We start from the raw sequence: 24,871 nt of genomic DNA, 5'->3' as shown, positions 1-24,871 counted from the left end.
TCTGTGCTCCTTTTGGTCTATTTGAAAGCTACTGTCTCTACTTTGCAGAGAGGCCAATAGTGGAGAGGCATATGTGCTGGGCTGGAAGGGAGAATGGACCATACAAGCCTCTGTTGTTGAAGCTGGGCTGGTTTACTGAGTGCCCCAATAAAGTGGATCAGCTTTAGGGCCAGTGTCTTAGGGCTGTAGGTACCCGGGTCTAGGGAGTGAATGGGTCAGCGTATCTTCAGACACTATCAGGGCTGATTCACTTTCTTAGGTTCCATGACCTGGGGATATCCTAGACTTTTTGTGACCCAGTCCATGCCCCTTGCAGGTTGAAGCAGAACTGAAACGTCCTCCAGGAACGCAACTCCCAGGGGCCTTGCTGAATGCTTTGCCTTCTGGGTGCTCACCCTCCTCTAACTTGATTTTTGCGCTAGGGGTGGGGCTATGGTATGGACAGGGTCGCTCAAGATCTAGAGGGATCAGTCCCTCTTCCTTACTGGTCCTGTGTGTCCTATGTCTCTCACATCCTATTGTCTGTGCTTCTTTGGTATGTCGTGTCTGCTGTCCTCAGCTTACTCCACAGAAGAAATGTTCTCTCTTCTCAGCTTGTCGTTTTGGAAGCAGCCTCTGGGAACCTTGCTGTCACCCTTTGTCACCCAGCTTTCCTGTGCACCTACCTGCACCCCCAAATAGTTCAAAGAAAGCACTTTTTTTAGAAGACATCCAGCGGAAAAGCGCCCTCCTTTTCCCTCAACCCTATGTCTTGGGTGGCCTTGGAGAGTGAGGACTGAATTCCCGGATTCCTCCGTTCCCCTTTTCCCCTCCCCCCCCTTCCCCCAAAGAAAAAGCTGGGCGTTAGACTGATGAGAGTTGCCCGGCCAATCATTGCTTTGAGAAAGTTTGGTTTGTGATCCTGTTTCATTAGGCTGATTGGAGCAGCCTTTACTCGGAGGTAGAGTCCCTCCCCAAGGGATTCCGGGTACAGTTACCCTAGCCGTCGCTGGCTGTGCATGCCCTTTCTGGACAGAAATGACCTCCCCTCCCCTCCCCTCCCTCCTAGTCCCCCCCCGCCCCCCCCCCCCCTCCTTTTTTGTTTTTTTCTAGTGTCTCTCTCCCTCTCTCTCTCTCTCTCTCTCTCTCTCTCTCCCTCTCTCCCCTTCTCCCTCCTGCTCTCCGCCTCCCTGCAGCGCCACGCCGGCTCCCCAGCCCGGTCGGCCGATCGCGAGCCGCTGAGAGTTTGCCGAGCCGCCCCCCTGGGGCCCCGCGCCGCCGAGTCCCGCTAAGGCGAAGACGCAAGCAGGCCGGGGAGAGCGCGGAAGAAAAACAAGCGGGCGCGCCGCGGGAGCCCCAGGAGGGCGGCCGGGTGGCGGCGGAGGGCGGACGGGGCGGGCCGGCGCCGACGGCCGGGGGAGCGCGCACGGGAAAGTTCGGCCCCGGCGGCCGCGCGCCTGCCTCGCGGCGCTCCGGGAGAGGAACTTGCCCTCCGCGCGGCTCGAGCGGCGAGCCTTTCCCACCCGAGAGCCGGCCGAGCGCGCCGCGGCCGGGGGCGGGCGGCGAGGCGGCTGGCGGAGGGCGCCGAGCGAGCGCGGACGCCGCGGGCCCCCATGCCGGCGGCCAACATGCTGGAGAACCTGCAGCCGCCCGCCCTGCAGGTGCCCGAGCCGCAGGGCGCGCCCGAGGGCAGCCCGCTCTGGTCCAGCTCGTCGACCCCCACGCTCCGCCGCCGGCGCTTCAAGATGCGCCGCATGAAGAACGTGCAGGAGCAGAGCCTGGAGGCCGGGCTGGCCCGGGACCTGCCCGGCGTCTTGGCCCCCGGCAAGGAGTTCCTGCAGCTGCCGTCCATCGAGATCACGCCCTCCAGCGACGAGGACACCCCGTGGTCCAACTGCTCCACACCCAGCGCTTCCCCGCGCCGAAAGCGCTTCCTCCTCCGCAAGTGGCTCAGGGTGAGGGAGCGGAAGGAGTGCAGTGAAAGCAGGTACGTCCCTGCGGCTCCCCCTGCCTGCCACCCTCTCCCCTCCTCCTCCTCCTCCCCTTCCCCGGGGCGTCCGGGGTCGAAGCCTCGCGGAGGCGCGTGGGGGGGGGGGGACTCGCCAGAGTGGGCCCCGGGCACTGCTGCGCCCCTCTCGGGGGGGCTGGTAGTCCTTCCGCTTCCACGCGTGTCGCCCCCCACCCCCAGCCGGGGCTGGGGGCCTGCGACTTTTCTCCTGTGTCCCACATCTCCTTGGGGCTTCCAGCCGCGTTCCATCTCATTCCATCCGCATAGCAAAGTGAATAAAACCCGTGGCAGCCAACATCTGTTGAGCCCTTACCATGTGCATGCAGGTCGTTATGGTAAGCACCGTGTATCGCCAAGCTGAATCCTCACAAAAACTCTGAGTTAGGTCCTACTCTTATTCCCGTTTCACACATGGACGTAGCAGAAGGTGAGAGAGGTTCAGTGGTGCCTCCACTTACACCTGTGTTTCTGAACTCCATTTCCATTTTTATTACTTTATTTTGGCCACACCAGCTTTGCGTGGCCTGGCCCACAAGGGTAGAGGACGAGCAGGCGGATTCCTGTTGAGTGAGATACATTTCCCAGTGCAGACAGTCTTCAGGGGTCTCGAGCTGCTCTCCAGCACTCTGGCTTGTGCTAGCTACTTCTTGCCTGGGTTAGTGTGGCATCCCAGTAGTGGGACAGGTTCCCCTTTTCTAGCACTGGGTGTGGAAGACCATAGGGCTGCTGGATACAGCCTTGGCTAGGAGGTGTGTTGGAGCCCAGGCCATTGCCTGGTGGAGCATGTGCGAGGGGAGCATGTCCTCACTGGCTCATTGATACCATGGACTCTACTCACGTTTAGACTCTAGGGCCCTGTCTCTCTCTCTTTTATAGTGTTTTATTTTGAGAGAGAGGTAGCATGAGCAGGGGAGGCGCAGAGAAGGAGAGAATCCCAAGCACAGATGCTTTCAGCACAGAGCCAGAAGTGGGGCTCGATCCCACCGACGGTGAGATGGTGAGATCGTGACCTAAGCCGAAATCAAGAGCTGGCGGCTTTGAGAGCCCCAAGTGCCCTGTTTGTGCCCTTGAGTGGGGCAGCTGAAGAATTGGCCACCTTCCCCAGGACTTCTCCTCCTGGCTTAGTCAATTTCATTCACCTCAGTAAGGATTTATTGAATGTTCTGAGCTCAGTCTGGTACCAACTGATGTTGATGGGGCCCTGGAAGGGGGAGGAAGGGCTGAGTAGAAAGAGGGGATGTGGACTTTGAGAAGGAGGATGGGTGGAAACTTGGATCAGCAATTAAGACCTAGGCATTTCTCTCCTGTTGAGATGGAACCATTGGAAGACAAAGATTTATGGAAGGGAGAGTCTCAAACTGTTATGGAAAGTACGAGGTCAGGGGCATGAGATCAGGAAAGGGGAACAGTATGGACGAAGGCAAAGGAAGCAGGGTGGGGGCACCGGGCTGGCTCATTTGGAAGAATCTGTCGTAATTTTTTTTTTTTTTTTTTTGTAATCTATATTTTAGAGAGAGATTGAGAGACAGAGTGCAAGAAGGGGAGGGGCAGAGAGGGGGGAGGCACAGAATCTGAAGCAGGCTCCAGGCTCTTGAGTTGTCAGCACAGAGCCTGACGCGAGGTTTGAACTCAAGAACCTCGAGATCATGGTCTGAGCCGAAGTTGGACACTCAACCAGCTGAGACACCCAGGTGGCCCTCTTTCTCTCTCTCTCTCTTTTTTTTTTTTAAGTCTTATATATTTATCTTGAGAGAGAGCATGCACGGGGGGAGGGTCAAAGAGAGAGGGAGAGAGAACCCTAAGCAGGCTCTGCCCTGCCAGCACCAGCAGGGAGCCCGAAGCGGGCTTGAACCCATGAACCATGAGGTTATGACCTGAGCCTAAGTCAGTTTAACTTACTGGGCCACCCGGGTGCCCGGTTATCCTTTTAATATGTAGAGTTTTGTCCCGGGGCTTTTTGTGGACCTGACCAGAACAATTCTGTCTGGTACCTCATCCTGCTGACTTTTCCATAGAGTAGAGGGAAGAGGGGCAAACTTTATGGGAACTAATCTTTTTTTTTTTTTAATATATTTATATTTTTTAACATTTATTTATTTTTGAGACAGAGAGAGACAGAGCATGAATGGGGGAGGGTCAGAGAGAGAGGGAGACACAGAATCCGAAACAGGCTCCAGGCTCTGAGCTGTCAGCACAGAGCCCGATGCGGGGCTCGAACTCACGGACCGCGCGATCATGACCTGAGCCGAAGTCGGATGCTCAACCGACTGAGCCACCCAGGCGCCCCCCCCCCCTTTTTTTTTTTTAAAGTAATTTCTGTGCCCAATGTAGGGCTTGAGTTCATGACCCCAACTCATGATCAAAAGCCCAGTGAATGAATGCTCTACCCACTGAGTCAGCCAGGAGCTAATCTTGAATGAAAATAGTTCATCACCTTTTGTCAGCTTTTTCCCCTCGAATGTGAGAGACCCTAATAGAGACCCTGTTTTGACCTTGGGATTTTGCCACATATATGGGGGACAAAATATGGGGGAAAGAGTCTTGCGTTGCTGGCCAGGGTGAGGATGGGGGTGGGTGGTTAAAATTACGGAAGGCTTTTTTGGTTTTGAGAGTTGTCTAAGGATGCAGTGTTATCTTCCATACTTTTTAAAAAAAAATTTTTTTTTTTAATGTTTTATTTATTTTTGAGACAGGGAGAGACAGAGCATGAACGGGGGAGGGTCAGAGAGAGGGAGACACAGAATCTGAAACAGGCTCCAGGCTCCGAGCTGTCAGCACAGAGCCTGACGCGGGGCTCGAACTCACAGACCGCGAGATCATGACCTGAGCCGAAGTCGGCCGCCCAACCGACTGAGCCACCCAGGCGCCCCAATCTTCCATACTTTTAAAAATCAGTAAGGATTTCCACCTTCTAGGTGTAGAGGAAGGCAGACCTTTTAAATGATGGCTTGATGGATTAGAAGAAGATGTGTATATGTGTAGAAAAAGGTAGACTTCGGATTCAAACTCACATTGGTGTCACTCCAGTCTCTACTCTTAGCCACTATTACACTGCCTCCTGTTGGCATCTCTGGATCTTGGCAAAGACAAAAACCCCATCACGTGTAGGCCTTAGAAGCGGAAGGCTTCTTGGAGAGAAAAGAAGCATTCGAGTGAATAGGTGCTTGGAGATGCCCAGCAGGATTCCCTGAGAAGGATTTGGCATTTGGAAACAGTAGAGCAGAGAGACTATTGGACGCGAAGTCAGGAGACTTCAGTTTACGTGTAAGTTCCGTAATGTAGTGAGTGTGGGACCTTGGACACCCCACTTCATTCACCGCTGTGTGTCTCACCTTCTCCATCCACGGAAGGGGGCATGTGTCTCAGGAGTAATACACGTGGAAACGTTTTCCGAACGCCTGGGCGGAGGGTTATTGTCCGTATTCAGTGAGGATCTCCCATGGAGCGGATGTATGCTTGAAAGTGTGAGCTTAGGGACTCAAGTGTCCTGGAGCAGCACCTGGGACTCCTCACACATTATGGGACTTGGAAACGATGGTTGGAAAATTACTCTGCCCTCCCCGGCCTGGCTTAGGGGGGATTAGCATACCGGGCCCAGCGTGGTATCCTTTCTTTCCACCTTCTACCTCGGAATCTCCCTCTGCACAGTAGAGAAAAGCACCTTTCAAAGGCCTGTGATGGCATCTGCTGCGGGGCTGTGGATCTTAACTGCGCAAAGTCGAACATAGAGATCAGGAGAGCTGTTTTTTTCTCCTTTAACCCTAGGAAGAAAGAAGTGGAGAAATTGGTAAAGTTAGCGTGGAAAAGCACGTTGGAGGACAGTACTGAAATAACCCACGTCCAGTTTTGTCTGGTTCCCCTTTGTATCTTTGCCGTCTAGCACCGCACTTGGCCTTGTATGGTGACCCATGCGTGTTCGTTGATGAATAAATTAAAAATGAGTGAATGAATGATTCTTTCTGTCTCTGCTGTTTGGAATGGAATTATCTTTATTCATGAGTCAGGGAGAGTTTCCTGGAGGGGATGACTTCAGAGCTGAGGTTTTTTTCCTGTGACAGCTTTATGGAGATGTAATTTACATACCATACCATTCACTCATTTATAAAGTATACATTTCGGTGGTTTTTAGCATATTCATACATAGGCACCACAGTCCATTTTAGAACATTTTCGTGACCCCGGAAAGAAACCCGTACCCTATACGTACCACCCTCAGTCCTCCTATTCCTCATCCCCCCAGCCCCAGGCGGCCACACATCTGCTTACTGTGGAGAGCAGTTTTGAATAGGAACCAGATGCTTGTTGGTGAGAGCAGTTTGGGGGTGTTGACAGCAGGAATGGACGACCAAGAGAGTGGTCTCGATGAGAGATGTGGAAAATGAAGTGGTGAACTGATGGGCTGGCAGACTTGCTTTATGCGGAAGAGTTTGAATTTCAGTTTATCAGTCAGTCAACAAACATGTACTGAGATCCCATGGACATTGTGTTTTATATACAAAGAAGATTCACCTCCGTGGGAGACGCTGTAGGTTCTGGAACCAGGGAGAGGTGTGCAGAGTGGTATTTGAGGCAACTATTTCTTGCTACTCGGGGCGGGGGGGAGGGGGGAGAGAAACCCAGTGGGGAGGTAGAGGCCGAGCCTTGCACTGTTTTTCCAGGGGTCTGACTGGAAATGGTCTTCGCCCCCCCCCTTTTAGGGGAGAGGGGGCTTTTTTTTTTTTTTTTTTTTGCTGGCCATGTCCCCTTCTGAGCTCCCTGAAAAATGTAGTCCGAAGTTGATGGGGCAAGCTCTTGGAATTAGCGCCTGCATGCCTCCCTGAACACCCTGGCCATAGCTGGTTGTAGAGATTGTTCATAATTCTCGGACCTGCTGGATTACCGTAAAAGTAAGAAATTAGAGCCACATCTGGCAGAATGGCATCCTGTCCTCCTTTTCTGGAGGGACAAGGGGCAAATGAGTAGGTGTGGATGGCTGACTGTAGGCTGTCTTTCCAGGGGACACAGAAGCATTTCTCTGCTGCTCTCTCCCCAGGGTGCCCTCCTTGTCATTATTTGTGCCGCCACTTTCCCTCGGCTGGCCGGCTGGGCGTTCTGTCCCCTCTTCTGTGCAACGTCCGCACCCTGCTTAGAGACCTTTCAGCTTGGAGCCTCGGGGTTTCTGCTGTGCTATACATGTGACCTCAAGTGGTACCTCTCACTGATTCTGCCCAGCCTGGTAGGTCTGGTTGTCCCTCTGGTGGTGCCAGCCTAGCTGGTGTGTGGGTTGGCAGGTAATGGTGTCATTGGTATATTTATCTTGATTCTTCAGCCCTTTCCTCTGAGCTTTGGAGAGAGTCTTGCTTCCGGTTTCAGCCCCATTTCCAGGGGAGCGGGTTGATGTGTGCATCCAAACCCCTGTGCACACCCTGCCGTGTATGAGAAGCCCAGGGAGTGTGGGAGAGGGAAACTTCGTTCTTTCCTTAACACAAAGACAATAAACACAAATGCAGAGGAGACCTGTGCTTTGTCAGCAGATTAAGTAAGGAATCAGTGCCAGATATAAACCAGTGAAAACCTCTACCAGACCCATAAATCCTTGGGGGCGGGGACTGTGTCTTAACTTTGTGCCAGGTTTTCTGCTAAGCGTCTTAAATGCAAAATCACAATTAATCCTCGCAAGAAAGCCCCCAGGTGGGTTTTACGGCCGAGGAGCCTGAAGTTCAGAGATTAACTTGCTCCAGGTCTAACAGAAGCAAGGGGGAGATTTGAACCATGTTCTTCTGATTCTAGAGCCTGAGTTCTTCACAGCCACGCTGTACCGTGTCTCCAGGGCCTGGACATCGTTGGCTCTGGAGTGTTTGAGGAAGCAAACACATGCGGGGGAGAGTATAAGAGAAGGGAGGAATGAGGTCAGGAGGACGGGACGGCCTCTGAGGAGAATGCTGTAGCGGTCGTGGGCAAGCGCCGCCGTGGGCGAGGCCCGTGCTGACCGGCGTGGCAAACCGGTCCGTGAGAAGCAGCCAGCCTTTGGCTGTAGACGCGGCTTCCAGATTCGAACCATTTGTGGAAACAGAGGTGGAGATGGAGCCCCCCGGGCTGCTTCACCCTGGCCAAGGCCCTCTGTGGGAGTTGGCATTTTAAGAGTTTCCATGGCGGTTACGTGCTCAGGGGGCCCCCGTGATGTGTCAGGCAGGAGACAGAGGTGATCTTGGGGCAGATGAGCAGGTGAGGATTTGGCCCTGTGTGGTTAGTTTCTCTCGAGTACTCTCTATCCAACCAGTTGCTAGGTTGGTCACTGATAATTGCTTCTAGGGTAACGCTGTTTTCCATTAAGGCGTCTGAATGGCTAAGCTGCCAGGGGGGAATTTCCTTCCTGACCTCAGTGTGCGAGCCTCTGGGCCCTGGAGCAGGTGTTCAGATACGGAACCAAGTTGGCCTGAGAGCCCGACGTGGTTGCCGGGTTGCGGTGCGTACAAGAGCTTGCTACAGCCTGAGGGCTCTTTCTGGAGCTTTTGCCCTCTTGGGATTCTCTCCTCTGTAGCCCATGTTGGTGTGGTGATGCGCCAGGGGGCTGCTGTACCTGGTGCGAAGGAAGATACAGCTTTTGGGGTATCTTGTGGGGGGTAAGGGGATGGTCTGTGAGTTCTGGCGCTGTGACTTCGGGGCCTGCGGAATCTTCCTCCTCTCCGAGGAGATGGCAGAGCTTCCATCCGGGGGTGCAAGAACTGAAAATCAAATGCGGGCCTTCAGATGGGAGAGGGGGGAGGCAGGGTGGAGACGCTTCGGGCTGCAGCAAAGAGCCGTCAGGCAGTGGCTGGCCACCCCCTGTGGCACCGGCAACAGCCGCGGTCCCCTTCTAAAAATAGTCCTGGTGTCAAATACTCTCCTCTGTTTTCCAGACACCACGTGTCTGGATTTCCAATTCAGATAATACAGTCCAGAATCATCCGTGCGACGTGGCTGTGCCTCAGCTAATCAGGTCAGCGGTGGAAGACGAGAGGGATGAAGAAATCCGTGGCTTTTCCGTCGGAGCCCCGATACATTTTGTTGGTTCGATGGCATAAAGGCCTTCTTTCTGCATCCTTTGTACATACTTTGTTGAGGCTCTGGTTGCTCAACCCTGCTTTTTATCTCATCTAGATAAAGAAACACAGCGATAGGCACATCATGGTGGCAGATCTGGGTTATGGGCAGGAACTCAGGCCTCTGACCTCAAGGCTGGGCCAGTTTCTAACCTATCACTTCTCTGGGGCTTCTTCATTCTTTGAAAGATCTCCTCATGTCAGCATATCTCTGAAGTGATGCCTGGCCCCAGCCTCGTGCCTCTCACCTACTCAGTCTGACCACAGAGGTTTTTAGTCTTTGCTGCTTCTTGGTTAGCAGATTGAGTCAGGAAATGAGGGGGCTGAGTGAGGGAACGAAAAACAAACAGCGACCCACTTGGTTTTTTCCCCTTTCTTCTTACAACTATGGAAAAAGGATTTCCTTTGGGGCCCGGGGAGGGAAAGGGGAACATGGTAACCCTGGCGTTGTTTGGCCCAACAATTAGGACAATACAGAAAGACATGGCGGGCGGTTAGTTTAGGGGCACGTTTGTGAGTCTCTCCAAGGGGGTCTTCCAGCTTGTCTTAAAAGAAAATTTTACGTCATAAAAGTCAGTGCATATTGTGTGTGTAATAAAATAGCTAGCCAATGTAAAAATTTGGGGTAATAGGCAAGAGGAAAATACAGCTCATTCTACTGTGCTAACCCAACCGTAGGTAACATATTTTGTGTATTATCACTCACTATTTTTTCTCCAGCAGGTTTCCTTTTTTTTTTTTTTAATTTTTTAATGTTTAACTGTTTTTGAGAGAGAGAGAGAGAGTGTGTGTGAGTGGAGGAGGGGCAGACAGAGAGGGAGACAGAATCTGAAGCAGGCTCCAGGCTCTGAGCTGTCAGCGGGGCTCGAAATCACAAACTGCGAGATCATGACCTGAGCCAAAGTCGGACACCTAACCAACTGAACCACCCAGGCGCCCCTCAGGTTTCCTTTTTAAGTGATAGACTTTTCTTTTTCACTCGCTCTTCTGTATCTTGTCCCTATAGAAGGTACGGTCGAATGTAAGTCTGTAGGTTGAGGACAGGTATGTCTGTGAAATAAGGGGGGAAAAAAGAACTTCTAAAGCACTGTTTCTGGAGGAGCCATCAGGATGAGACGCTTCTCCAAAGTGGGGGTGAGAGCCCGCTCATCAGAGATGCCACTCAGCCTTGTCCTCATGTTTTCCATAACCAAGCTTGTGCGTTAGTGCCAGTCTGACCCCGCAGAGCCATCCGCCTTGGTCTGGCAAGCGTTTGTTTTCTAGCTGGGTCGTTACACTCCGGAGTTCTTCCTGACCTTTTGTTTCCTTCTCAGGAATGACAGTAATAAAGGTTACGCTGTACAGGGCGGAGCTTCTCCAGGGAACAGTTTGCCCTTCGCGTGGGTGACAACATGTGTTTTCCTTTGTCCATAACAAACCACATCTTCCTGATATGTGAAGATCTCAGAGAAAGACAGAGAGAGAGAGAGACAGAGACCTCAGAAAAGAAGATTGTACCACTTCTCTTGGTTCCTTCTTTCTAAGTTTCAAGGCCCACTACTGAGAAAGTTCTTCCTGAGATCTGTGAAATCCTCTCTAGTACAGTTCAAACTCATTTTCTCTAGTTTTGTCCTCCGTGAAGACGAGAGCCTGACTGGTCATCATCCTTTGAGAATATTCCTTCAGAGACTTATTCTTAGTAGTAACTTGTGCTGCGGCTTGTAGATTCTGAGGGAAGCCCTAGGTTTGTACTGATGATTCCTTGGACCTCACGGCTGCTGGCGGGCCCCACAGACTCGTGGGAGGAATTGACAGCCACTCGTGTTAGAAGACCAGGGTAGAAAGTGGCCCGCCCATTCAGGAAGTTCCTAGTGACGCTGAAAGATTCCTCTCCCTCAAGTCCTTCTCCATGCTCCGATTGGTTCCTTAAATGCCCCTATCAGTTGGCACGCTTTTCGTTTGTAGTTAGAGAGAGTAGGCTGAGAAATCAGATAACTCAGGAGACCTAACTCTCACAGTTCAAACATTTATGGAACACTTATAGGGAATCAGGTGCTGTGCTATGTGTTTGGGATACAGGGGACGACACAAATGGCCCTTCCATTGAGAAGCTCACAGGGCTGCTCTCTTTGAAGAGAGCAACGTGAAAAAGATAATTTCAGTAGATTATGGAATTCAGACTACAGCATAAAATATATATATGTGTGCATGTATATATACACACGTATATGTATGTATATATGTATATATATGTGTGTATATATGCGTGTGTATGTATGTATACGTGTGTATGTATATGTATATACATGCGTATATATACGTATATGTGTGTATATATACGTGTATGTGTATGTATGTACATGTGTGTGCATGTATGTATATATACACATGTGTGTATACATATATGTGTGTGTATATATATACACATAAGTGTGTGTGTGTGTGTGTGTGTGTGTGTATAGGTCTGAGGAAAAAGTCTGCTGGGAGGGAGAGGAGAGGAGGATCCTGGGACCTAGATTGCACCACAGTGCTGCCTGACTTCTGTCATACTCGGCTGACACCTGTTAGTACCTACAGTTCTTCTGTACCTCTCCTAGAGAATCTAGTCTTCACGGTGGGGATTTGTGTGGGGATTTGTGTGGTCATTTCACCTTTGAACAAATAGAACTTTGAACTTCATGGCCAAGGCCATGAAGCTGGTCAGTGGCAGAGATGGCTCTGGAGCATACAGGGTGTACTTGTGCACATGGACTGAGCCACTAAATGTTCAGCCCACCGTGTGTCTGGGGAGCCCATTTTGCGTGGGATGGAACCCTATCTTTATCAGTGAACCCAGGAAGCACCGGCAGGCCTTGTCTGTTTTTCCTAGGATGACCGCCCTGGCCCCAGTCCAGGGGACCGTCCTCGGCAGCATGGGGTGTTGGCCATGGTTCCGCTCCTTTTCTCGCTGTGTGGTCCTGCGCTGGTTACTCAGTCAGTCTGGGTCTCAGTGTCTTTCTCATCTGTAAAATGGAAAATACACATTTCTCCTTCGTCCTGTACGACTGTTTAAGTTGATGAGTCTGAAGGCACGCTAATGTGATTACTAGTAAAAGTGAGAGTTTTTCCAATGGTCTGGGAGGCCTCTGAGTTTGCTCCTCTGGTTAGCGTAAGCTGGAACAGTGGCTTGTTACTTCTTTTATTAACTGTGAGACGTTGCTTTTCGGATCTACCGATAGGTGCCGTGCCGAAAATGAAGTTTTACAACTTGTGGGCTGCTCTTGTCTGTCTGTCTCTTTAGTGTCCATGTGCTTAGACTTCTGACTCCAGGCTTCCTATTTCTCCGTCTCCCTTTCCCTTCTCCCTCCCTCTTCTCTTCCTCCTCCTCCTAAATCTACACACTATCCTTGGGCTGTTTTGTCCACTCTGGGCTTAACTATTTCTATGTGATGATGACTCGCACACTATCTCAGACCTCTTCTTTTTCTTGAGCCCCAGGCTCATACCTCCAAATGACTGATGCACATTCCATGGAGGTGTTCTTCAGAACTCAGCTGTTGGTTGTACTCGAACTGGCCCTCTTTCCCCCCCAGCCCGTTTCCTCTCCCTTGGTCCCTTGCATTGGGGATTGGTATGGGTCAGCTTCCCGAGGCCTCGATACCCTGGGAGAGAGTGCTCTTCAAGTCTGTCTTCCCGATTCCACCACTGTTGCTCCTTCCCAGGCCACCATCTTCACGTGTCCTAACTGGTCCTTAAATATGTTCTGCCAGGGTCCTCCTCCCTGGCCTCTCTACTGGCAGAGAAGCCCTGTCCTTTAATTCAGTAGCCGGACTAGTCTTCGTGACCTCACTTCTGCTCCCCTCCTGCTTCCTTCGCTGAGGCTACTCCCAGGACCTACCTCCAGCTGAGTGACCTCCCCGCGCCTCGAGTGGGATGCTTTCTCGTATTTCCAGTTCTCCTCAGACACTGTTCCTTCAGCTGGAAATGCCCTCCTGTGGCTCTGACCCACCTTGCCAGCCTGCCCTTCTTCTCCTTTGGGTCTTTCCTCCAGGAAGTGTTTCCAGACTCCGGTGTTTCTTACACGTTCCTGGTTTGTGATGATGTTCCTAAATTGTGATTCTCTGGTCACGTTGCATCCTTTACTGGGTCATAAGCAGTGAGGGCAGAGTTGGTTTTATTCAGTGTTTGTTTTAGTCAGTGCCTGCTGAGCTCTTTGCATGGAACATCGCAGGAGCTCAGTAAATAGGTATTTAGGGAACGAGTAAATAATCAAATGGATGAAGGACTGTACAGAAATTTGATTTTCACGGAATTCTAGCACAAATCATTTCACAAAGCGAGAAGTCATCTTGAAGCTGAATAATTGCCCCTTCATATGCCATTTTTTGTCAGTCTGGATTCTTACATAATGGCTCGTTTGCTTTAAGCCTGTTGGTTTCCTTCGTGCATTTCTTCCTCTGTGCGTGTGTCTTCCATCAGACTGTAGGTGCCCAGAGACCAGAGACTGCCATCCTTCTAAGGGTGGTTTCTGTTTAGGGAGTCCAGTTTGGCATATTTAGATGGAGAGTAGTTGACTTTTCCCCAAACGAGGCTCCAGGATGCAAGAACACATTGGAAGCAACATTTTGGCCGATGGTCGACCCGGGGCCCAAGTACGGTCTGCAAATAGGAGTAACCGTTTTCCCGCCAAAGACCTGTGACAGCTTTGAAGGATGTTTTGATTTGGGGGAGCTGTGGTTGCCATGGTAACAGTACTTTTCCTGGCCTTCTGATTCCAGGTCAGGGCAACCGTTGTTCCTCTTGCAGGACAGAAGGATTTGGGAATACATATATCCTTCCTTTTTGCCCCCCTCCCCACCATTAATCCAACAGATACTCATCAACCACATGTTACACTCCAGGTGCTATTCTAGACACCAGAAACTGCAGTGAACAAAATCGTTTCTGCCCTTACAGTAGAGCTTGGATTCTACAGAGGGTAGAGAGACAGCAAACGGATTAACAATGCAACATTCATCCCTGTTTATTTGAAAGCAGGTTGCTTAGGGGGACCTGGGTGACTCAGTCAGTTAAGTGTCCGACTTTGGCTCAGGCTACGATCTCACGGTTCGAGGGTTCGAGCCCCGCATCGGGCTCTGTCCTGAGCGAGCAGAGCCTGCTTTAGATCCTCTGTTTCCTTCTCTCTCTGCCCCTCCGCCTCTGTTCTGTCTCTCTCTTTCACAAATAAACATTAAAAAAATTTTAAAAACAAATTCCTTCGGCACATCACCGCAAGAGAATTAGTCTGTTTTCTAGAACTGAGAAATCAGGAACTGTGAAAGTAATGTCTTCCACCCAGCTCCGAAGAGGGTGGGGTGCCGCATGGGGGTGCCGCTGCGGGGCCGAGCGTGGGAGCTGACTCCCCCCACCCCCACCACTGACAGCAGGGCTTCGTTTATTTGGGTGTAGGCATTTTGGAATGCAGATGCATTGGCTGCTCCGACGTTTTCCAAGACCTGGGAGCCGGTGGTCTCAAGCAGGTTCTATCTCTGCAGCTGTCGGCAGCCCGGGTGGTGGTTCTGGTGTTTTCGCATTGACTCTTAGTGGAAGCCAGGAGCCCAAGGGCCACCAGGAGACATGGCCCTTGTTTGTGCAGTGTAGCGACAGCCTCAGAGACAGGCTCTGAATGCTACGTGTTGAGACACCACAGGGTACGGAGTCTGAACTGGCCCCGGAGCCCAGGGAGGGGAGGTACGGGGGAGAGAGGGGACACTGTCACTTGCCACTGGAGCTTGCAGTCAGAGCAGCCGAGCACGGCGCCCTCGTGGACACAAGGGAAGACCATGCTGGCGAACGCAGTTTATCATAAGCTCTCAATTTGGGCAGCACTTTCTCCTTTTCAGAGTGGTTTACCAGGCCGTGGGCTCCAGGAAGGCAGCACAGCGTGCAATTATTCTCTGCATTTGCCCCAGCACGTACCGTAGTGCCTGGCACAGCCCCCAGTCACATGCTTAGGGCACGGGGATCCCCATTGCTTCAGTTGCTCCTGCATCCTATGGGGCAGCTGTAATGACTGTGTCCACTCGGTCCCCCTAAGGAAATGGAAACTCTGAACGTGCCCGCGTCCATACAGCTAAGTAATGATGGAATCCTGGCTCAGAAGGAGGTCGTCATGTCGCTTTTCTCTATACAGTACGATACATGTACATATCTTAACGTTCCACTGAGTTTTATGTATGTGTGCCGACAATGTGGATAATTAAAATCCACAGGAAATGGAGAACAGGGACCAAGCATAAGCTGCTGTTTCAGCACACCTCTGTTTTGTTAAAGCAGCAGCTCCCGTGAAAAGCTGTGGTTGGGGGCGCCTGGATGGCTCAGTCTGTTGAGCGTCCGTCTTCGGCTCAGCTCATGATCTCGCGGTCTGTGAGTTCGAGCCCCGACTTGGGCTCTGTGCTGACAGCTCCGAGCCTGGAGCCTGCTTTGGGTTCTGTGTCTTCCTCTCTCCTGTTTCCCTGTTTGTGCTTGCTCTGTCTCTCAAAAATAAATAAATATTAAAAAACAAACAAACAAACAAAACTCTGGCTGGATTTGCACCTCCTCCGCAGGACGCATGAAACATTCAGGCTGCCACGGTGAGGAACATCTGAATTCCGCATACCCTTATAGGCCAGCTGCTATGTGCTGGCCACCGAGCTTCGGCTGGCCTCTGCTGTTTAAGGATTTCGTCTAGCTTATTAATTGCCCATGCATTCGTTTGTTCAATTATTCGTTTTTTGTTGTTTTGGGGTAGGGGGGAGAATAAGGGCGGAGGGGTAGAGAGAGGGGGACAGAAGATCGGTAGCGGGCCCTGCGCTAAGTCTGACAGGAGCAAGCCCGACACGGGGCTCCAACTCCAGAACAGTGAGATAATGACCTGGGCTGAAGTCGGATGCTTAACCGACTGAGCCACCCGGGTGTCCCTCAACTATAAGTTTTTATTGAGCATCTATTAGGTGGTCGACGCAACTCATACAAACAAGTGTAAAATCTCGAAATGTGGCAGGTGTATCCAAGGGGAGGGCAGCAGTAGCTGTTGCCTTCGGTTATCATGGTAACTGGCCAGACGTTACTGTGAAGGACATCAGCTGTCGGGTTCGATCCATCCACCTCAGGGAGACTTAGAGACTTGGCCTGCTCTGTTCTAGATGAGTCTAGGGTAAACCCAGCGGGAGCTGAGTGATGGAGCATCCGTAGTCACAGGTGGCTACTGATTGTGAATTTGAGAAAAGGACTGGGGACAGCTGATTAATAGAATGTGTTTCTACCTCTTCCAAGGCTGTTCACTTTTGCAAAATACTGTCGGTACTGTCCAGGCCGACAGTGTTCCTCCCTCACCAGTGTGGATGGCTTCCCAGCGGCTGTGTTTCCCTTTTACTCCAGTAGCAATTTCCATCCTGCTTCCACAGAGTAAAATTCCAGCCTGGGGCAAGTTTTCGGCCCTCACCCTGCTTTGCATCACTAATTTCCTCCTACATAAGGAGGGCACTATGATAACACCTACCTTGTAGGTTGGTTTGAAGATGAAATAATGAAGGTAAGGCATCCCTTAAAGCGCCTGGTTGCACAGTGGGTGCTCACTTTCTGATGACTTCTTTTTACTTCTCATCCCTTTAAACTGAAGGGAAAGAAGTGTTTGCATATTGGTGTCATTTTCATATTGGTGCCAAGCTTATCTGATCTGAAGGGCAGGCCCTGGGGCTTGTGGTTGTTTCTCATTGTGGCTCCTTTGCTGAGTCATTTGGGGTTGGCAGACCTGGAAAAACATAGTGGTCCAGAGGGTGGTTAGGGCTGCGTGTGATTAGCTAAGGCGCGGCGTGTATTGTCTCAGTGTTTGCTGGTGGACTTCTGGAACCCGATTCCCCATGTCACGGGAGAGGGCGGTGGGGGCGGGGAGCGAGGGGACAAGGAACCAGCTGAGGGGATGTTGCGCCTGTCTTGCCTGGTGCTGAATTTCCCGTGATATGGCTTCATGAATCTTTGATTTCGGCTTAATCAGTACAGCCACCAGGCCCCGTGGAGAACTGCAAACGAATGGATTGTCTTCTGAGTTTGAAATGAGTGACATCCTTTGATATGAGGTGTAATTAGGAGAGAAGATGCTTTTGGTGCTAGGGGGAAGATGCAGAGTGAGAACTTTTAGAAAAATGAGAAGATCTTATAAAAAAGAGCCAAGGTAAGATTTAAAGACGGTCTTTGAGATCTGAGGCATTTGTGAGATTACGATTGGTTTTTTTGCACGCTCTGCAGTGTTTATTCTGTCATCTGTGAGACCGTATTTGTGAGAGCAGGTACATCTAATTCTTGTATTTTGAGAATAGTTTTACTTGTTATATCTGAATATTTCATGAGCACTTGTTCCTATATTGGTAAGAGGATTGTGATATGTTATATCCCCATCGACATCAACGACGAATATTGTTTCGAATACGTACCGTGTTAACAGCTATATATAAATTTTAGGAGAATAAGAAAGCAAACGTTTAAGTCTGTTTTGTCACAGAAGATGGAGATATAGAATGAAAGAGGAAATATTTGATGAAACTATAATCTACGTTTCCATTATGACGAGCTACAGATTCATTAGGATGAATTATAATCAAAACAGAATTCACTAGAATCTTCTTCTGAATTCCCCTTCCAAGTTAAAAACACTCCAAATTAAAAATACTCGAAAGACCCTTCTGATTATATGCATTCACATTCAATCAGCCGTTTGTTCTGTGAACACTGTGTGAACAGTGGCCACACTAGTCACTCTGTACAACCCGGTTGGTCACGTCTTAGGCTCTGTGGTGATCTTCGTGAACCCGAGTCCAAACTCTGACACTTTTTCATCAGTGTGACTTTAACATACTTACTTATTTATTTTTGCTTTCTTGAGACTCCTCACTTGCCCCTTTTATTATCTTTGTAACACCTTTGAAAATTATAGGGTTTTTTATTTTTTTATTTTATTATTATTATTATTTTTTGGTCTGTTGACGGATCGGTCTCATCTCTGCATCCCTCTGGCTAAACCACAAGGACGTGAGGTTGGTTCTTAAGAGCAGGGGCCCTGCCTACTCCCGTGTCACCAGTGGTTAGAACAGCACAGGTACCTGGTAATCACTCCCCAGCAGCACATGACATTGTACATTTTGTGGAACGAACAGCTATTCATAGTTACCCTTCTTATGAGTGGTAGCACTGAAGGGCTGAGGAAAAAAAAAAGGAAGATACTTTCTCTACACGCTCTGGGGGTTTACATTCCTGTACCTGGTGTTGTGGGCAGAACTCTGCTCTAAGAGTAGGCCAGCTTGAGTTTTATCTTCTATTTTATCTTCTATATTAAATGCCTCTGTGGCTTTTTACGTGTCTCTTAACTTCTTTGGCCTTCAGTTTCCTGGTCTGGAAGGGGAAAAAATTAGACTAGATCATCTCTTAGGCCCCTTCCTGTGTAAGGGTTGGTCCATGATCTTATTACAAGAATCACAGATTATGATAAAATGATAAGCTGGAAACAATCGCAGTAAAAAGAAGCAGGAATCAAAAAGAGTGTGCAGGAAGTGAGCCAGGAAGTCACGTGTGCCTCTGTGCCCGTGAATTGCCTTTCCGGGGATCTAAACCACACTTGTTCTCAGGTTGCTGTTCTCTCTCTCCTCCCCGCTGCCCGGCCAGTGCCACCTCACCCGCCTGGTTCAGCCCACACAACTCCCTTCTCCGCCAGTCACTTAGCTTGCAAACTGATTTTCCTGGAGGATTTCCTTCATTAAAACCTTACTGAGCTTTGAGGCCGGCGGGGCCCTTGTGATGGTCTAGCACGCTCCGTTCATCTTACGGAGAAGCATAAGCAGAGCGAGAGGTTCAGAACGGCGACGCGATGCTCTTTCCTCTGTGTCCCGCCTGGTCAGTGACAGAGCAAGAGCTGGGCCCGGGGTTCTGAGCCCAGCTCCAGGGCTGTTGTTCTACTGGACCTGTGCTCTGTTTTCCCTGGTTTTATTTCTCACTCTTGGGAGCGTGACTTCGTGCACGACTCCAAGATGAGTGTTTACGGATGCCACGTGGAACCTGATGGTGGTGCCTTGAAATCTTCCCATAACCTGCCTTAGCAGCCTCCTGCTCGCACTCCAGGTATGAGGTCCTCGGAAGACTCGCTGTAGACTTCTCTTACTATTAGGCGAGGAAGGTGGGAGTGATGAACGAGTCAGGCATTTATTACTTGCTTCGCGTGTGTTTTGCCCCATGCCCGAGTGGTGGGGAATACCAGGGGAGAAGGGAGAAGTGCCTTCAGGTGTGGGCAGGCAGAGGCAGCAGGACATTCTAGATGGAGCAGGCTCCACGGAGGAGTTGGTATTTAAGACAAAGTATAGGGGCCCCTGGGTGGCTCAGTCGGTTGGACAACTGACTTCAGCTGAGGTCATGATCTCCCAGTCTGTGAGTTCGAGCCCCGCGTCGGGCTCTGTGCTGACAGCTCGGAGCCTGGAGCCTGCTTCGGATTCTGTGTCTCCCTCTTTCTCTGCCCCTCCCCCGCTCGTGCTCTGTCTCTCAAAAATAGATAAACATTAACAAATTTTTTTTAAATAAATAAAATTTCAGCTCAAATGCTTCCTCCTCTGTGAAGCTCACTCTGGAGTCCCATGGATCCCCAGGTGTTCTTTCTCTGCATGTAGGTAGTGTGCTTAGTATAGAAACCTTTCTATCCCACCCTCCACAAAGAGGTTAGCTAATTTTATGTAATCCCATAACTCTGTGAAATGTCTCTCTCTTCATTAGAGAGTAAACTCTTTAAGGACAGAATGTACTTTTTTTCTCTTTGATCTTTGTGTTCCCTCAAGTGGAGCCTGGCACATAGTAGGTGCTCCAGAAATGCTTGTTGAATGAGAGATGTGATTTCAGTAAGTACTATTAAAATTAAGCAAAGGGTAGGGGTGCCTGGGTGGCTCAGTTGGTTGAACGTTCAACTCTTGATTTCGGCTCAGGTCATGATCTCATGGTTCATGTGTTTGAGCCCCACGTCAGGCTCTGCACTGACAGGGAAAAGCCTGCTTGGGATTCTCTCCCTCCCTCTCTCTCTCTCTCTCTCTGCCCCTCCCCCACTTGTTTTATGTCTCTCTCTCTCAAAAGAAAATAGCCTTAAAAAATAGAACAAACAGAATGGAGTTGGAATAAAAAAGAATGTTATTTTCCTCAAATGCTAACTTTTAAGTGAGATAGTATTTGAAAAATGCTTATTTTAGGCATTCGGTACATGTCAATTTCCCCTTTCTCTATGATACAGACTTTTGGTGATTCATACTTACCTTTACACTTTAAGCTTCATTCCTAACCGCACATTAAGATTCTTGAGAATACGGGCTAGTTTTTATACTTTGCTGCTGCTGCTTTCTGGCACAGTACTTGGCCCAGCCAAAGCTTGATTTCTCATCTTTTCTCTGTTTGCAGGTTGCCATTAAAAGTGTTCTTTGAATGAGTCTTGAGTGAATCATCTACTTTATGGATCATCAAAATCTCTTTTGCGCTCTCCTCCGTGTGGGTGGATACCACAGTTGAACTTGAAGAGAGTAAATTAGATATAGGGCAGGAGTGCCGAACATTCTCAAGACAAAAATAAGTGATCTGGGGATTATTCAACTTCTGTTTTCTTTTGTTCCGTATTCTAAATGAATCCAGTATCTGTTGCCTTCTTGCTAATGAAAAGTGCCCATGGGTGTATACCTTATGGGAAAGTTGTCAGAGTTCTTGGCACAGAAGATACAGTGTTCCATCCCGTGTGGAAAACGGCACTGAGGAAACCGATCAGGCTGTTACACACAGAGGTCCTGACTCCAGGTTCTGGTCAGTGCTATTTCTTCCCCAGGCCCCTGCGGGGCTCTTTGTCGAGTTGCTAAATGACCACCCAAGTTCTTGGTTAGGACTGTTTGTCTTTCTTCTAACTGGAAAAAAACCGACATAATGGTTTTACCCTAAACCAGTTTTTTCCTGAGGCTAAGGACAAATGAAGTTGGAGGAGGGATGGGGATCGGCGTGGGGAAGGGGAGGGGGAGACAGGGAAGCTGAAGGACTCTTTCTGGAAGAGTCTGCAGGTTGTCTGATAGCTTCATGGGGCCCTCCATGGCATCTGGCAGTTTGTGATAGAGTTTCTGCATAAGTGCTTCCCCCATCCCCATGTGTCCTTTGCCCTTTAGGACGCCAGAAGTCCCCCCTCTTTCCGGATGCATCAGCCTCTCCTCTCCTGTGGCTTCCTGGGGCAGGACACAGGCTTTCTGTATCTTCCCTACTTCTGTTACCTTCGGCACTCCTACGCTTTCAGCTTAAGGGGTTTGACTCTTGTTCACTAGAGGGAAACAGGTGGTGACAAAATTAGCTACCAGTTGGGAAGCTGCAGTCCTGAAACATCTTGAAAACATATTTATTCTTAATTGGCTTTGGTCTTTAAAGAAGTAAAATAGACACCTGCCACTTTTCCTTGGGCTTCTAAAATGTTCTTGTGGGAGGTTGCCAGTGGTTTCTGGGGAATCAGGGGCCCGGAGCTATTCCCGCTTGGTTCCTGAATCAGGCTCCTTCTGCTTCAGCCGGTGGTAGAACCAAGTTGGCACGGCCACCGGGATGGCTTCCTAAAATTATCTCTGTGAAGGGGCCCTCAGGGCACCAGCGTCCCTGCTCTGCGGCCGGCCCACCCCTCCCCCCCGAGTCCTGCCCTCACCCCGACATGGGATGGTGCTGGCCTCTCTGTCCCCAGAGGCTTCCTGTTGGGCTCCAGGCCAGCCTTTCACAGGCCTCCTACAAATGTCCCCAGGCCTGGCTCCAGCTCGAGGAAGTCCTCTCTGCCCGTGGACACGTTGCTCTGTCTTATTTGGCTTCCCTGTGGCCTTTTCACCAGCTGGTTGTTGAGACAGCTTTGCTCTTAGGCAGGAGTTGTTTTCCTCAGGTGTGTTCAGAGACTTGTTTATTTCCGTGGTTTCACTTGTGGCCTTGCGACCTCATGGCAGGTGCCATTACCTGGCAGACTGTCCCATTTTTTTTTCTTTTTAGTTGCAGTATAGTTGACACACGATGTACACGTGGTCTCATGTGTGCAGCTTAGTGTACGTAACTCCATACATTATACTATCCTCTTGTCACCTTTCGTCTCAGGAGTTTTGCTGCACTGGACTTTCCAGATGTCTGTGCTTTCTGGCCAAGGGCTGCCTCCTGCAGAGCAGAGACGGTTGGCAATTTCAGCAGAATGAACACCCGAGCTCCTCCCAGATCCCCCTTGCGGCCCCCCAGTTTAGATCTCCCTGGATCTCGTCACTGAGGTCATTCCTGCCACCCACCCCTTACCAGCTTTAAGTGAGTGCCATGGCCAGCCAGCATTGTCATGAACTTCAGATGATAGAACAAAGAATTCTTGGGCAGAACACCTCTACGGAAACCCTTTTTCCTTAGCTTACCAATGGTTTGCTCTTTGACATGTCATGTACTCCTGGAAACCCTTCTTTCCTTCATTTTTCTTTCTTTCTTTTAAAAATTTTTTTGTTTATTTATTTTGGAGAGAGTGTGTGCACAAGCAGGGGAGGGGCAGAGAGAGTGAGAGAGAGGTTGGGGGTGGGGGTGGCGGTGATCCAAAGCGGCCTCCGTGCTGACAGCAGCAAGCCTGATGCAGGGCTCAAACTCCACAAAATGCGAGATCATGACCTGAGCCGAAGTCAGGTGCTTAACCGACTGAGCCACCCAGGGGCCCCTTCATCTTTCAAATGGGGATCCGAGTGTATGTATTCTTACCTACTTTATGAGGTTGGAAAGATCAGATGGAAGAATGTACGTGGAAGCCCTTTGTAGACTGGAAAGCACTGTTTAAATGTGGAGCTTTACCGTTAATATTAAACACAACGTACTAGAACGCAGTATCTTGGATACACTGAAAAAAGCAGACAGTATTTGCCCCAAAGGAGATTTTTTTCTCAGGCAGCCAACAGGTCATCCCCAAGGCATGGGCAGTGCATTGCTAACTTGCTCAGGCTTGAATTTGTCGTAGCTCTCTCTGTGCCTCAACGGGGGTAGAGCTCTGGGTCCAGTAGGGGAAAAAAAAAAAAAAAAAAAAAATGAATTAGGCCCTGAATATGTCAGAGGGAAGAGGAGGCCGGGCTTCTGTGTGACACAGCGCTCAGTTGGCTGAGGTGGAAGATACAGTTATTGAGGCGTGAGGGCTGTGGGATCATATAGAAGAGATTTAAAGCGGAAGGGAGGGCGCCTGGGTGGCTCAGTTCGTTAAGCGCCCGACTTCGGCTCAGGTCATGATCTTGTGGTTTGTGAGTTCGAGCCCCGCGTCGGGCTCTGTGCTGATGGCTCAGAGCCTGGAGCCTGCTTCGGATTCTGTGCCTTCGTCTCTCTCTGCCCCTCGCCTGCTCACACTCTGTGTCTCTCTCTCTCTCTCTCTCAAAAACAAACGTTAAAAAAAATAGTAAAGCAGAGGGGACCGTATGAACAAAGTTTAGAGGAAGGAATGTGCACGGTTTATTTGGGGAACACAAGTGATTCTATGTAAGCAGAACATTAGGGGCTGAGGCAGAACTGTAGGGGAAGTTGAGAAGTTGGGAAGAGGAAACTGGTTTCATGTCAGAAGTCCTGTGTGAGAAGCAAAGAACCTTGGATGTATTGTAAAGCATTAGAGGAAAGCTTCAAAGGAGTTTAACCTGGGAAGAGGCATGTTGATACCTGTTTTAGAAGATAACAGACGGTGGTCTGGGCGTATTCGTATGCTGGGGCTGGCTTACATCAGCCAGTTGTGCACACTGATCCCCAACTGTGATATTAGCTTGACATTGACCACGCTGGGAACAGAAGTGGCAAATGATGCACATCAGTTCCCTCTTTCCCTGAAGCTGGTTGTTAAACACTTACCAGCTCAGTCAAGGGGCCATTTCAATGGGGTCTGGACGTCAGTCGTTTGTACACAAGGGACGTGTGTTCCAAATCCTTCAGGACCCAGCCCAGGATCCTCTGAATCAGAATCCAGGGAAAGTGATGGGTGGGAACCTGTCTTTTAAAAAGTTGCTAGGTGATTCTTATGTAGTCAGTCTGGTACCGGTCTTTGGTTCAGGGCCGGGGCAGTAGGGAAAGGGAGGAGGGATGGATATAAAAGATGTGTCAGGTAGGAGCAACAGAACCCAGTGGCCAATTAGAGGTAGGGAGTGGAGTTTCCTTGTTTGGACAACTCAGTGGATGGATGGAGATGGATGGATGGTGAGCTAAGGAAGGCAGATAAGAGTTACCTGGTGGCAGAAGGCGCCTGGTGGCTTAGATGGTCAAGCATCCGACTCTTGATTTTGGCTCAGGTCACGATCTCACAGTTCGTGGGTTCAAGCCCCGCATCAGGCTCTGTGCTGACAGCGTGGATCCTTCATGGGATTTTCTCCTTCTCTCTCTGCCCCTCTCCCCTGCTCCAGTGTGCTCTCTTCTCTCTCTTTCTCTTAAAATAAATAATCTTAAAAAGAAAAAAAAAAGAGTTACTTGGTGGGAGGAGTGAGAGGGGGGAAGAGAGCCTAGGGTGGTTTTGGATATGCTGAGAATTCTCTAGGGAGGCAGGATCTTGGTGATGTCTTACATGCATTTGGATTCAGGGAACCTGGCACTTGGTAGAACAGTCAGGTTTGGGACAACATGTGGGTTGTTGAAGGTATGGATCTGGAGGGCATTGTTGGGGGGAGAATGTGTAGAGAAGAGAAGGGGACGGTGGGCAGGACTCCAGCAACGACTTTTCAGAGAGTGGTAGAAGAGAAGCCAAGAAGACGTCCAGCAAACAGCAGTTTGCTTATTACTGAAGTCGGTGGTTCCATGGAGGGAGGAGTTCCTTCTTTCCAGCATTTCCAAAAGTCTAATAGAA

The 24,871-nt window shown here is 50.0% G+C and overlaps 1 protein-coding gene across 1 annotated transcript in view; it reads left to right on the top strand.

The window, feature by feature from the left end:
* The first annotated feature begins 1,110 nt into the window (after window positions 1-1,110).
* The window catches only part of GRAMD1B (GRAM domain containing 1B), a 170,664-nt gene continuing 146,903 nt past the window's right edge, over window positions 1,111-24,871 (top strand). Inside the window, exon 1 of the mRNA XM_049611497.1 lies at window positions 1,111-1,966. Within this exon, the coding sequence (XP_049467454.1) occupies window positions 1,593-1,966 (374 nt within the window). The 5' untranslated portion in view covers window positions 1,111-1,592. The remainder of the gene's footprint in view (window positions 1,967-24,871) is intronic.

Source organism: Panthera uncia, chromosome D1 (genome assembly GCF_023721935.1).
Source record: "Panthera uncia isolate 11264 chromosome D1, Puncia_PCG_1.0, whole genome shotgun sequence".
Taxonomy (NCBI): domain Eukaryota; kingdom Metazoa; phylum Chordata; class Mammalia; order Carnivora; family Felidae; genus Panthera; species Panthera uncia.
The sequence above is the reverse complement of the archived record's forward strand: the minus strand, read 5'-3'. Positions and strand labels throughout refer to the sequence as shown.